Source organism: Ailuropoda melanoleuca, chromosome 10, assembly GCF_002007445.2.
Source record: "Ailuropoda melanoleuca isolate Jingjing chromosome 10, ASM200744v2, whole genome shotgun sequence".
In the NCBI taxonomy this organism is placed as follows: Eukaryota; Metazoa; Chordata; class Mammalia; order Carnivora; family Ursidae; genus Ailuropoda; species Ailuropoda melanoleuca.
This window is the reverse complement of record NC_048227.1, coordinates 38440553-38452854: the sequence shown is the minus strand read 5'-3', so window position 1 is coordinate 38452854 and position 12302 is coordinate 38440553. Positions and strand designations below refer to the sequence as shown.

Below are 12302 nucleotides of genomic sequence, written 5' to 3'. Positions count from 1 at the left end.
TCAAGTGGGGGTTGGAAGGGTTGGCCAGGCCAGAACACCACCTAGGTGGCTGGAGCCAGGGCTGTCTGGGTCCCTGGGCTGGGTGTCACCCAGAGCTGGGCAGGGGTGGGGTGGGCGCTGGCAGCTTTGATAAAAGTTTTGAAAAATTAATACCTGTTCACAACATTGGAGCACCCCGTGAGGAAACAATCATGTGCATCAAGACACGGGTCCAAAGGTACGCCCCAGAGGAGTCTGGGACTGACAACAGCATTGGGATCACTCCCCAGAGGACAGGCCCCACCCCTCAATGACCTCCCTATGCTGTGGGGTCTCCAGGGCCCTCCTGCCGCTGTGTTCACGGGCCAGCCACGCTCACTAGCCCACCACAGGCTCCCTCTGGCCTCCACCTCCATGAACACAGCCCAGATGTCTTCACTTCCATAGCACCTCTCAGGGAAGCTGGGTGCCCCCGGGGTCAGCTGCCAGGACCAGGTCAGGGGAATCACTCCCTGCCTTCCAGAGTGATCTGAAAGGGTCTCAATGCTCAGTACTCCCAGGAAAGGGCTAGGGAAGAAGGTCAAGGCAGCCCCAAATCTCAGAGCAGGAACGGCCTCAGGGCACCTGGCCCAGCCTCCCACTGGGACTCACATCCCTGCACCTCCAGAGAGCTGGTGGGGGTGCTACCACCCTGTACGGCATGCCAGCACGGATCCTTCCCTGTCGCTCCCAGAGTGAGGCCACAGCTCTGCCTCTGCTCTGGAGAACACTCCAGACAGGTGGGGATGTGCAAGAGGGAGACAATCTATTGCCAGATGCCTTCAACTACGCTGGACTCTCCCAGTGGAACCCCGGTCCCACAGCTCAGCCACATCCCGTGTCTCTGGGGCAGGGCACGACGAAGTCAAAGACCACTCAGGAGAACTCCAGTTTTCCAGCCAAAGCAGCACACACACGGCCCAGTTCACACTTTACTTGAGCTGCCCCCAAAGTGTGGTGACCTCACTTTAGCTGGGCCTCCACTTCCGGGGGAGGGGGGCTGCAGGGGCAGCAAGACAGTCCCAGACCTCTGGGGACCCTGGGACGAGACCCCTTGGAGCCTCCACAAAGCCCACCCAACCCCGGGAGCTGCTGAGTCAGCACAGAAGAACGGGTTCATCCACTACCCACACATGGTCCTCACCACCACCCCAGGCTCTTGTGTCCACAGTGCCAAGGGGGCTGGGGCACGGCCAAGCATGGCTGTCGGGCAGGGGTCACCGTGCAGTCATTTCCTGCTGGCTCGCTTCTGCACTACCACCGGCTCAGACAGGGCCTGCTGCTGAAGCCGCTCAATCAGCTCCTCCACGTAGACCTTGAACAGAGGATTCGGGTCCTACAGGAGTGAGACAGGGTCACAATGAGTCGCTCTGGGGAAGGCGGGAATCCAGCTGCTGCTGGCCAAACACGAAGAGGACCCCTCAGACTTGGCTACAGCCACCAGCCCAGAGGACGCCGCCCTGTCCACAAGACAAGGGCCACCTTCCCTCGGGGACACAGGCTTCCCCGCCTTGGGGCCCTGTCGTTGCAGATAAACCAAGCAAAGAGAACGGGAGGCAGCGGCTGCTGTGCCATGGTGGGTTCCCTGTTCCAGCAGCGACCACAAGCTCCAGACCCTTCCAGGGCACAGACACAAAAAGACCTCAGCTCGATACCAGGAAGATCGCAGGGCAGGGGGGTGGTACGTGGCCAAAGAAACCAAAGGTGGCACCAAGAGTCTTTCTGTCCACGAACTTACGAAGCCAGCTGGAGGGGGAGGTGGGCAGGAGAGAGTCAGGACCTAAGGGGAGGGGGCATGCCACACAGACCCCCAGGCTGTGGCTGTGTGAGGCCAGCTGTGCACAGTGGCAGCTCCTCCCCAGGTTCGCGGGGTGCAGCGGCCCCTAGTCGGCGCCTCCCCACCCCACTGCCCACCGGGGCTGCACACGGGCACCTTCTCCTCCAGGAGCCTCTGCTTCTCCACAGCCTCATCCCACGTCAGGCCGACCCACTCGGCTTCTGCCTCCGGGACGACAAACTCCTGCACAGGAGAGACAGGCACACGATGAGCAGTACCGCCCGTCAGCAGGACCCACGAGGAGCAAGAAGTACAAGCCAAAGGCTCACCTTGTACCTGTCGTAGATGGCGGCCCTCTTCTGGGGGTCGTCTGGGTGCAGCTGGGGGTCCTGGCGGGCAAGCCGCAGCAGCATCCCTCGCTTCAGGTCCATCCCGAACTTGGAACACAGGTCCTCCTTCGGAGTCTGCCAGGAGGCTATGCGTGGGGCCAGGTGTTGCCGGCGGGGCCCTGCCCACCCGCCAGCAGAGCCCACCTACCAGGCCCCTCCTCAGCAGTTGGAGGGCCCCAGGCCATCACAGAACAAACGAAGGTGTGAGAGCAAGGAAGGAGGCAGCAATGCTCCCTGGGACCCCGTTTATATTTCACTGATGACCCTCCACCCCAGACACGGGTGTCCCCCAGCGAGTCTCTGACTCGCTAGGAGACTGCTGTGTGCCGGCCCCCGGCTTGCCTTGAGGATGTACAAGTCAAACCCGTAGGCCTCGTCGATGAGGTCCAGGGTCCGCTGGGTCACCGTGACGGTGAATTTTGTGTCCAGGATCTCACTGTAGAGCTCACGCTGAAACAGCTGTGGCTTCCACACCTTCTTCACCCTCTTTGAGAGCTAAGGGAGGAACAGAGACCTCGTGAGTGCTGCTGCTTCGCCCTACAGAGCCAAATGGGGCCCGGGGCATCTTCCTGGGAGTCGGGAAGAGAGCTGGATGGATCAGACCCCACCTGGGGACCCAGAGGATCAGCTTTTTCTCAACCCTGCCTGGGTTGCTGGTGAGTCCCAGGCACACCACACGTACAGCCGTAACTCCGGGTTCACAACCAGGGACCAAGGGGCCAAGGGAGAGGCCACCTGGGAGGCCTCAGACACAAGCCACCGTGCAGAGGGCTCAGCAGCCCCCCAGGTTTCCCACCAGAGGCTGCACAGTGTGGAAGGCAGACTGTGCGTCTCTCAGCCTTCCTAGGTGCAGTGATGAGGTGGCCGGGCGGCCGTGGGCGCCACGAGGAGGCGAACTACAGCGTGTCAGCTGACAGGTGACTGGACACCTGACCTCCCCCTACTTGCTCTCGCACACAGATCGCCTCATCCTCACACCTGATCTGACTAACCGCCCCCGTGGCTCTGCACTTCCTGCTTCCCGCGTGCACCACCCTGTCTCAGGACACCCAGTCGGCTTCACACGGAGTGAAGTTGGCGGGGATTGCGCCCTCACGAGATAGCATGCTTCCCTGACCAAGTGAGTCTCCACCGCACGGTAAGCACACACCCCCACCCCAGCCTCGCTCCTGAACCTCAGAGCGCGGCACGGGCCCAGGGCAGCAAAACCCGGACAAGTACTCCGAAGCCTGCCCAGCTCACGTACCTTGTCGTTGTTGATGTATCTGTGACCCAGGATCCAGCCCTCCCCACCCCAGAGGCCCAGCTGGGATTCTGGGGGGTAGTAAATGGGAATGGGTACATCCTCCACACGCTCCCGCTGCCCATTCTTGGGGTTGATCTTGAACTTAACCCCGTGAGGCCTGTAGTGCACAGGCGTGGGCGTCCGCGCCTCCTCCAGGGAGCGCACGTAGTGCGGGGGCAAGCGGGAGCAGATACCCTCCCGCAGCCGGAGCTGCTTCCACAGGCCGACCGGGAACTTGTGCAGGGGCATGGCGGCGAGCCTGGCGGGAGGCAGGGGTGGCGCCGTTACGCTGCAGCCCGGCCCCACTCGGGTCCCGACTGCCCGCGCGGCCCGACTCCCGACCCCGACCCCAGCCCCCCGACTCCAGATCCGACCCTAACTGCCCGTGTAGCCTCTCCCCTCGCCCCGACTCCTAATCCCGGACCCTGACTCCCGACCCTAGCCCGCACCTGCAGTCCCTACCCGCCCCACGACACCCTACCCTCACCTTGCCCACAGCCTACCTCCCCGAGTTCCGCGCCGCACCGGAACCAGAAGTCGCGAGGCGGCGCCTAGCACCCCATCTGCCGCTAACTGGCTGAAAAGCCCGTCAGTCTACTCTCGTCCCGCCCCCTTTCCTGTCTTTAGGGACCGTAGAAAATGCCCTGCAGCGAAGGCAGCAGTTCAAGGCACCGTCAGCAAATGCGGGCCCTTTTCCCTGGAGCGGAGCTGGGGGCGGGGAGGGGTGGAGCTTGTCATCCTTGGTCCCACTCCCTCTCCTGCGGGATGGAGAGCAGAAATCAATGTAAAAACTCTTGTGTCTCCTGGCGCCTGGGTGGCCCAGTCGGTTAAGAGTCCAACTCTTGATTTCTGCTCGGGTCATGATCTCAGGGTCCTCAGATCGAGCCCTCGCTAAGCACAGATCCTGCTTATGACCCTCCCCGCCCCCACCTCCCACATCCGCGCTCTCTCTAAAATAAGACTCTTGTGCCTTGAAATATCACTGTAGAGTATTAAACTCACCAATCACAGCAAAATGAGAGCTACAAAAAATGTCTTAATGTCTTAAAAACTTGTAACCCAGAAAACACCATATAGAACTGCTTGTTTCCCCTTTACAAGCCTAAAGAATACTCTAGTGGCCAAGTGCAGGGTGAAAGGGGTGCGGGAGCCGACAGGGAGGCCACACCCCGGGTAGGAAGGGAAGCCCACAAGGCCACCCCACCTTCAGCTGCCTCAGCGTCCTGTGGTCACTTCCGGCACCCCTGGTACAGAGAGCAGCCACTGCAATCTTGCCTTAGGGGAGGGGCGGTCAGCCCCCCTTATCCTGCTTCCCCCAAGAGGAGGGAGAAAGGCTGGGCCAGGTCTCAGGGAAACCCCTCCCCAAACACACAGTTAGGCCTGTACAGGGCAGCGGTCATCATTCCTCTCTTGGAGCAACTGGAGATGATGAGTAGCTCCCCAGACAAGGGCCCAGGAACCCATGGGGTGGCTGGAGACAGGGAGTTGGGGCAAAGTACACTCCCAGAGCAGCAGGGCAGCCCCCTCCCAAGGACACTCTTCCCAAGGTCCTGCAGCTCCAAAGCAGAGGGGAGGGGCAGGACTGAACAGCCAAACCCAGCCTCTCATGGCAGCCCCAGTGCCCAGCAACTCCCTGATGACTGTGGTCCCCTCTCTCCACACTACTGCACTAGAAGGGGGCATCCCCACGCCCAAGGAAGGCTGGCATCAGGGCACACCTCATCACAGAGCCAGGGATGTAAGGAGGGAGGGCACAGTCCCAGGCTCAGTGAGGCAGAGGCCTGTGGGAGGTGGGCTCAGGCCTCCTCTGTCCCCCTGGGTCCCACTTCACCACCTCACAAGGGAACAGGGACGATGGGTGAATCTCTCCACATTTCCAACCATCTTTAAACCAGCAGAACACAGAACCGGCCCCTGCATGGTAACTGCAGTCTCCAAGCAGCCAGGCCCAGGCCCCTGGGGCCCCTGCAGACGCCAGCTGGGACCTGCAGAGGGACCAAGGTAGCCAGCAGCCGGCAGGCACAAGGGAAGTGGGGGTGTAGTCCTCTCCCGAGGAGGAATCCAAAGAGTGCACAGGGCAATTTTATTCAGTTGGAAATCAATCTGGACAGGGTCCTTCTTCTTTGGTCCTGCCGCTGGCCAGAGAGGTCATCATCACAGCTGCTGGCGTCCCTGAGCTGGCCACGTCATGTCACCGTGTACAGGTCCTCTCGGTGGTTCTTACAGATCTGATAGTGGCAAGTGAGCTTCTGCGAGCAGGCCCAGGGCTTGGTGTGCTCGTCGCGGGGTGGGAGCAGGAAAGCCGCACTCCCCGCCAGCAGCATGTGCCAGATGCTGTGGGTGTAGTAATAGTTGTCGCTGGTCATCATGGAGGTATAGATGGCAATGGCCACCGCAGCCATCAAGATGCCGGGCAGGAGATAGAAGACCCAGCGCTGCCAGGAGGTGGGGTAGCAGTGGCGCCGGTGCCCGCAGCGGTACACCTGGAGAGAGCCGTCCCGTGAGCGTTGGCACAGCAGGCTGCGGCCACAGCTCCCAGGGGCCCCCTAGGTCTGGGCAGTGGGACCGTCGGTGTGGCTGCTTGGAGAGGGCCCAAGGGCACAAGGCCCTGACAGGTGTCAGGCCCGGGCCCCGGGCATGAAGCCGTGCGGGGCCCTCACGGGTGCCCCCGGCAGTCCTCGGCAGACGTGCAGGACTCAGCCCCAGCAGCAGGAACATGGCCAGAATGAAGGGCCAGGCTCTTGTCCCAGAGTCGGGGTCTGCGGTGAGCCCAGACTCTCTTATCCCAACCACCAGGGGAGGGGTGAGGGCAGGAGCGCTGGCCTCCCAGCTCCTTACCCACATGGTGACCATGACCACAAAGGCAAAGAGACAAGGCCCCATCATGTTCCAGGCACCCCTGCGGTCCAGCTGCAAGGACATGGCGAAGATCAGCGTGCCCAGGAGAAACAGGACCTGGGCAAGACACAGGGGTGACCACAGGGGCACTGGCTTCCTCAGCCAGTCATTCACAACAACACAAGGTCCAGTAGGAACGGGTGACCTGGGCATGGTCATCGTCCTGCTGTCCCCTCCGTCTCTTGGCCTTAGAGTTGCTGGCACACTTTATCCTGCTCTGCACTGCTGGAACCTATGTGTCCCACTGATCCACCCACAGTGAACTTCTGAGGCACAGACCTGGCCAGGCAAGGCACCAGGGCAGGTGTCTCTAGCAGCCAGAGCCAGCTGAGGCAGAAAAGTCCCCAGAGTGTCCTCAGCACCAGGGGCAGCAGGAGCACAGCTGGGGGCTTGTCAGGCAGGTCTGGTGGGGTTGGCGCTCTAGCCTCTCTAAAGGGGGCTCTGGGAGAGATGGGCTGGGGACCTCACTTAACCCTGCCCGCCACCTTTCTCTCCTGGCACCCTCCAAGCAGCCAGCACCCCCGCCCCCCCCAGCTGGAGGCAGCGTCTTCCAGAAGACGAGTGTTCATTACAAGACAGGGCAGGTCTCTGAGAGCCACGCCCTCTCCCGGTCTCTCCCGCAATAGGCCGCGTGCCAGGGCCTCTGCTGCCCCGGAGCCCAGACCGAGGCGTCGGGAGTCACTCACATGTTTCTGGGCCGCCTTCAGCCGCGCCATGCAGAGGATGGTGACCCAGATGGACACCCCCGAGCCCAGGAAGTCGCAGTACTGCAGCGTGTCGTAGCCCAGGATGCACAGCACCGCCTCCCCGGGCTGGTCGCAGGCGTGGTAGAACTGCAGAGTGCGGGTGGTGAGCCGCCGCCCAGCCCCCACCCCCACCCCTCCCCCACGGCCCGCGGGGCTGCAGTGGGGCTACCGTGGAGAAGAACATGGTGTAGGCATAGACGGAGGCCTCCACCAGGAGCAAGCGGTGCACCGAGATGGCGATGGGAGCCAAGAACATGAGGTTGCTCAGGGTGAGCAGGACGGTGGCCACCCTCTGCTGGGCCACGGTCTGGGCCGTGCTGTTGTCCGTGCAGCTCCACCCACGCCAGCCTGTGGGCCAACGCGACACCAAGGGACCTGAGGCCGGGGACGGGGCGTCCTTCTGACCTGCAGGGCCTCCCCCTCACCTAGAGGCCTGCAGAGAAGCCCCTTTCTCCCCCAGGAGCTGGGTGGGACAGGCCGGGGCAGGCGGGGGTCAGGTGTGGGTAGGGGAGGCCAAGGTCAGGAGGCAGGACTGTCTCTGGGGGTGCCACCTGTGCCTGGGATGCAGGGGTAGGAATGGGGAGAAGGCGCGTGCCCTTGCTCGGCCAAGCCACTCTCCGGCCTTGACAGAGCAGAGATGGGCTCCCAGAGGAAGGCACTGGGCTGGGAGACCAAGGGCAAAAGTGTCTGGAGGTAGGGCACCCCGCTGGCTCAGTCAGAGGAGCATGCAGCTCTTGATCCTGGGGTCATGAGTTCGAGCCCCATCATGGGTGTAGAGATTACTTAAATAAATAAACTTAAAAAAAAAGTGTCTGGAGGCGTCCAGGCCTGGCCCTCACCGGCTTTGCAGCTGCAGCCCGCGTACAGGTAGCTGTGTCTACGCAGCAGGAGGCACTGGCCGTAGGGTCCGCAGTCATTCAGGCAGGGCACCAAGGACAGGGTGGTCTCCACGAGGACCGAGGCCTGCTCACACTCCCTGTGAGGAAGGGGCCACAGGGAGCTAGCTGCTGACATCTGCTGGTCAGTGCTCTCAGCAGGCTCTTGGACACAGGAACCCAGACTTGAGGCCCCCAGGCTCCAAGTTCTGGCGGACAGCAGCTGTGACTTCCGTCGAGGCCCAGACGCCCTTTCCCCCTCACCTTGCCCCGAGTCCCAGTCTCCCAGGGCCATGTCCTGGACTGGTCCCCCTCCTTGTGTCCTGATTCCCAGGACTGCAGCAGGAAGGGTGACCAGGGGAAGAAGAATCCCTCATAACTCCCGGAAGGCAACTGACCCCACGTGGCTTGCAAGAGGCTTGGTCGCTCCCAGACCTGGAGCTGGACGGCCCCATGCATGGTCCTGCTCTAATGGTTCTGCCATCTGCCCCCAGCTGGTAGTCCCCAAGTCTACTTACTCAGGACCCTCAGGGCATACAAGCTGCAGGGAGAGGTACCAGTTGTCTGTCTCTGGGTAGGGGATGATGAGGTCGGCCTTGCGCGCTGCGGCACTCAGAGACAGGGGGTAGCCCTGGAAGAAGGCTGCAGGGAAGGGGGAAGGCCTGATCAGAGGCGGCCGGAGGGGCTGGCCGGGGACACTTGGCCGGACGCTGCCGGCCCATACCTGTGGTGCAGTTGAGCGACGTGTTGAAGCTGAGGAAGGGGGAGGCGGCATTCACACAGACCGCCACCAAGGTGCTGTTGGCAACTGCGGTCTGGAAGGAGAGGCCGTGCCGTCAGCCCCAGCCCCATTGCGGCTGCCCTAAGTCCCCACTCTGTCTGGTGCTGGGCTCCATTCTCAGTGGCTCCTGCTGGCCCAGGGCCCTTCCAGGACTAGGGACACCCAGCCTGATCCCACCCACAGCCTCATCTCCTTAGCCCAGAAAACAGGCCTTCCTTTCCTCAGACGGAGCGTCTATTCTGCCCCAAGGCCTGCGGGGCTCCTCTTGTTGCCCGAAAGGCTAACCCTGTGTCTGTGCTAACGTCAGCCCGGGAAGACCCAAGCAGCACCCCTCAGCCTGGGCAGGTCTGAGCCCACCGATGAAGGTACCTTGTTGGCCTGCAGGGAGACCGTGAGGGAGCCCCCACTGTCCATGCCCGTGTTCAGGTACAGCCGCATCACAGAGGGTATGGCCGACCGCACCAGCACCGAGACCCTGTCCGCAGGCCAGAAGCGAACCGACACCACGTCCACGTCTTCCCGAATGACCGGGTAGCTCGTGAGGCAGAAGGGGCCCCCGCCCACCCTGCTGCTCCTACCCAGGCCGTGGCAGCCGGGGCTCTGGGGCAGCGGGCCGGCGGAGGCGTTACAGCTCTGGTTTGGGCTGCTCTGCAGAAGGTGCGGGAAGCTGAGACTCCACGGCCTGCAGGCTGTCGGGAGGACAAGGTGCTCAGCTGCAGGAAGGCCTGGGGGTCAGCGGCCGCCGGCAGAGCCACCCGCACCCTGCCCTCTCCACGCAGCCCACCTGTGAGGCCAGCTACCGCCCTGAAAGCCACTGACACATGCGGCCCCGCCAGGCTCTTGGCTGTCACTTGCAGCCACCGGTCCCAGGGTGGGGAGGGCAGCAGCAGGCGGCAGGCCCAGGTGGGGCTGATGCATGTAAGCACCTTCTGGAAGTTTCTGGGCAGGGTGGCCGAGCCCACGGTAAGGCGCACAGGGCAGCCCAGGCTCCCATTGGTGGCACAGCCCTGCAGCTCCAGCCGCAGCTCCCGGGTGTACTCAGGGATGAAGATTCTGTGGCAAGGAGGACACCGTCTCGCTCAGGCTCTGGGGCTTCCACCAACCTCCCGCATCACTCACACCTGGAGCTGGGCATCTGGGCCTGAGACCCGGGCCCACACACTGAGGACAGCGGGACCACCCACTCCACCACACGCTCAGGCTGGGCCTCCCCGGGAGTCCCACTCACTTGAGGTAGCTGGGATGGGACAGGAGAGTCTGTGGAAGGGGGACGTCGGGCTCCAGGGTAAAGACCTCGACTGCCCGTACAACCAGCATGTCGGGCTGGAAGACGTAGGCACAGGTGGGAACAAAACCCTAGGGAGAGAGTGAAGTGTGGGGGGGAATGAACATGCAGACATGGGGGCGCGGGGGCGCCAGGGCCAGACCGGAGAGCCCAGGAGTGGGGGGCAGGGCCGGAGCAAAGAGCCCAGGCATGGAACAGGGGGCAGGCAGGGAGGGACCAGAGCGGTCTGCCCTGAGGAGGTAAGTGACAGCGACTGGGCAGTCATGCAGGCAGGGATCCTGCCCCCCCCACCCCCAGAAGGCAGCCAGCCCCCTTACCTTCACCTCAATCTTCTGGGAGGAGGGGGGCAGGTGGGCAGCCACAAACCAGTCACCGGGTGCTGGGTGGGAGATGTTGAGGGAAGCGTCGCTCTGCTGCATCTTGACGAAGAAGGGGGACTGCACGGACGTGTTGGCAGGGAAGCTGGTGCCCAAAGGGTTGATGACAGGAGGGGCGCCGTAACGGAAGTACCTGGACACGGGGGGAGCAGGACAGGAGTCAGCCGTGGACCCGGGCGAGCCTGGGCTGGCGGGCGGGCGGGCACCTACACAGTGATCTCGACGTTGGTGCACGCAGGGCCGCCGCCCCGGGACACTTGCAGCAGCCAGCGCAGTAGCACGGTGTCCGGGGGCACGCGGAAGTGGAAGAGCGCGGCGCTGCCGTACCAGCCGTAGAAAGCCAGCTTCTGCGGGGCCTGGGAGAAATGTTCGGACACCAGCCTGACGTCTGCGGGGAGAAGGTGCTGTGAGCCAGGCCCCCACGTGCTCACGGGGTCCCACAGATGATGAGCCTGGCACACCCACCTGGACCCGTCGCGGTCCCCTCCGGCCCCGGCAGCTGTCTCTGGCGTGGCGAGGGCCCAGGACTCACCAGCTTTCCCACTCAGCTTCCACACGTTTAAGACCAGAGTTGTCCTCTTTCTAAACCTCTCCACCCCCACCACTGATCTCTCCGGGGCACAGGCGCAGACCCTGAAGCCATTTCTCTGCCAGCTCTCCCCAGATCACCGACATCCCACCCATCAGCAGCTTCCAGAACGAGCCACCCAACATCTGTCACCCCAGATGCCTCAGACCTTAGAAGCAGGAGAGGCCCCCCCCCGCCCGTCCTCCCACCCCCTCCTGCACGCCGTCATGGTCTCACTCAGTACCCTGCAGCCCCAGCAACTCCGGGGCCATGGGATGGAGGCTGAGGTCACGGGAAGTGTTCGGGGTGGAAGCTCTGTCCCCACCTGACCTGTGTCCTGGGCACCGGACACCAGAACATGCACCCCACCTCCTCGGAGCCTATCCTGCTCCGTGCTGTGGGGCATGCTGTGCTGAGGGGATTCGGGCCCATGATGACTTGAGACATAGCCAGACGAGAGCCTGAGTACCTCCTCGCCCAGAGAGGAGGCGAGCAGAGACCTTCGGGGAGGAGAGCCCAGGCCGGAAGCCTGGCCAGCTGTGAAGATGACGGGACAGCTGGCTCCTATGCTCAAGTGGGTGTGTGCTCATGCCGACTGGTGCAGGGACAAGGCAGGAGCCCCTGGCAGCAAACTGCCCATGGCCCCAGCCTGGGGAGCCCGTGCCCACCCTCCTAGCAGCTCTCAGGTCCCCAAAACTCAGTGCATCTCAGGCCAACTTCAGGACCAGGGACTCAGCACAGAGGCTTCTGGGGCTCAGCACAGAGACCGGAGGCCCCACCCTGGATTAGGCCCCCGCTGGGGGTGTCCACCAACCGACCCCACCTGCACCAGAGAGGTGTCTGACCCCACATGTGCTGCCCACCACAGCCCTCCCTCTTCGGCTCCTACAGGACAGAAGCACTCTGAGTGTTCTCTGTGCTCTTGGGGACAGCTAATCGAGCGTGGGGTCCGGTCACGAGGTGCCTGGGCTGGATGGCAGGGAATCCAGCCCCAGCACCAGCTCAGGCCTCACACCTCCTGTGACCTTGGGTGTCCCTTCCCTTCTCTGAGTCCCAGCTTCTTCATGAGTTGGCTGAGGTAGACAGCACCTCCCTTCAGGTGCCCTGCCCTCCAAAGTTAATGGATATTAAAGTGCTTCCGGAAGAAACGCACTGTGGACACAGCAGGGTGTGGCCTCCCTCTCTTCCAAGCTGAATGCCTCTCTCTGCCCCACTGGGAGAGTGGCTGGCTGACACCACCTCAACAGCAGGCCAGGGCCCCTCAAGGTAAGCCAGGTGAGCCGGGAAGGGAGCCAGGAGAGCA

The 12302-nt window shown here is 62.9% G+C and overlaps 2 protein-coding genes across 4 annotated transcripts; both read right to left on the bottom strand.

Moving 5' to 3' along the window:
• Nucleotides 1–909: 909 nt before the first annotated feature.
• On the bottom strand, nucleotides 910–4120 carry MRPL28 (mitochondrial ribosomal protein L28). Of its 3 annotated transcripts, none has more exons than XM_002920192.4 (6): nucleotides 3973–4120; nucleotides 3431–3728; nucleotides 2527–2679; nucleotides 2125–2259; nucleotides 1952–2038; nucleotides 910–1354 (listed from the first exon to the last, which is right to left on the bottom strand). In XM_002920192.4, exons 2-6 carry the CDS (start codon nucleotides 3716–3718, stop codon nucleotides 1247–1249), a joined length of 771 nt encoding a protein of 256 aa, XP_002920238.1. In that variant the 5' UTR covers nucleotides 3719–3728; nucleotides 3973–4120; the 3' UTR covers nucleotides 910–1246. The 3 variants fall into 3 exon arrangements, with proteins under 3 accessions (XP_002920238.1, XP_019656201.1, XP_011224432.1); XM_019800642.1 differs by having other exon boundaries at nucleotides 3957–3982; XM_011226130.3 differs by lacking the exon at nucleotides 3973–4120 and adding an exon at nucleotides 3919–3956.
• A 1418-nt stretch (nucleotides 4121–5538) lies between these two features.
• On the bottom strand, nucleotides 5539–11106 carry PGAP6 (post-glycosylphosphatidylinositol attachment to proteins 6). Its single transcript, XM_034669602.1, has 13 exons — nucleotides 11034–11106; nucleotides 10642–10819; nucleotides 10372–10564; nucleotides 9998–10125; nucleotides 9554–9822; nucleotides 9139–9458; nucleotides 8713–8803; nucleotides 8507–8630; nucleotides 7953–8089; nucleotides 7283–7461; nucleotides 7054–7200; nucleotides 6308–6424; nucleotides 5539–5952 (listed from the first exon to the last, which is right to left on the bottom strand). The coding sequence occupies exons 1-13, from the start codon at nucleotides 11104–11106 to the stop codon at nucleotides 5656–5658; spliced, it is 2253 nt and encodes a 750-aa protein (XP_034525493.1). The 3' UTR covers nucleotides 5539–5655.
• Between the last annotated feature and the right edge of the window lie 1196 nt (nucleotides 11107–12302).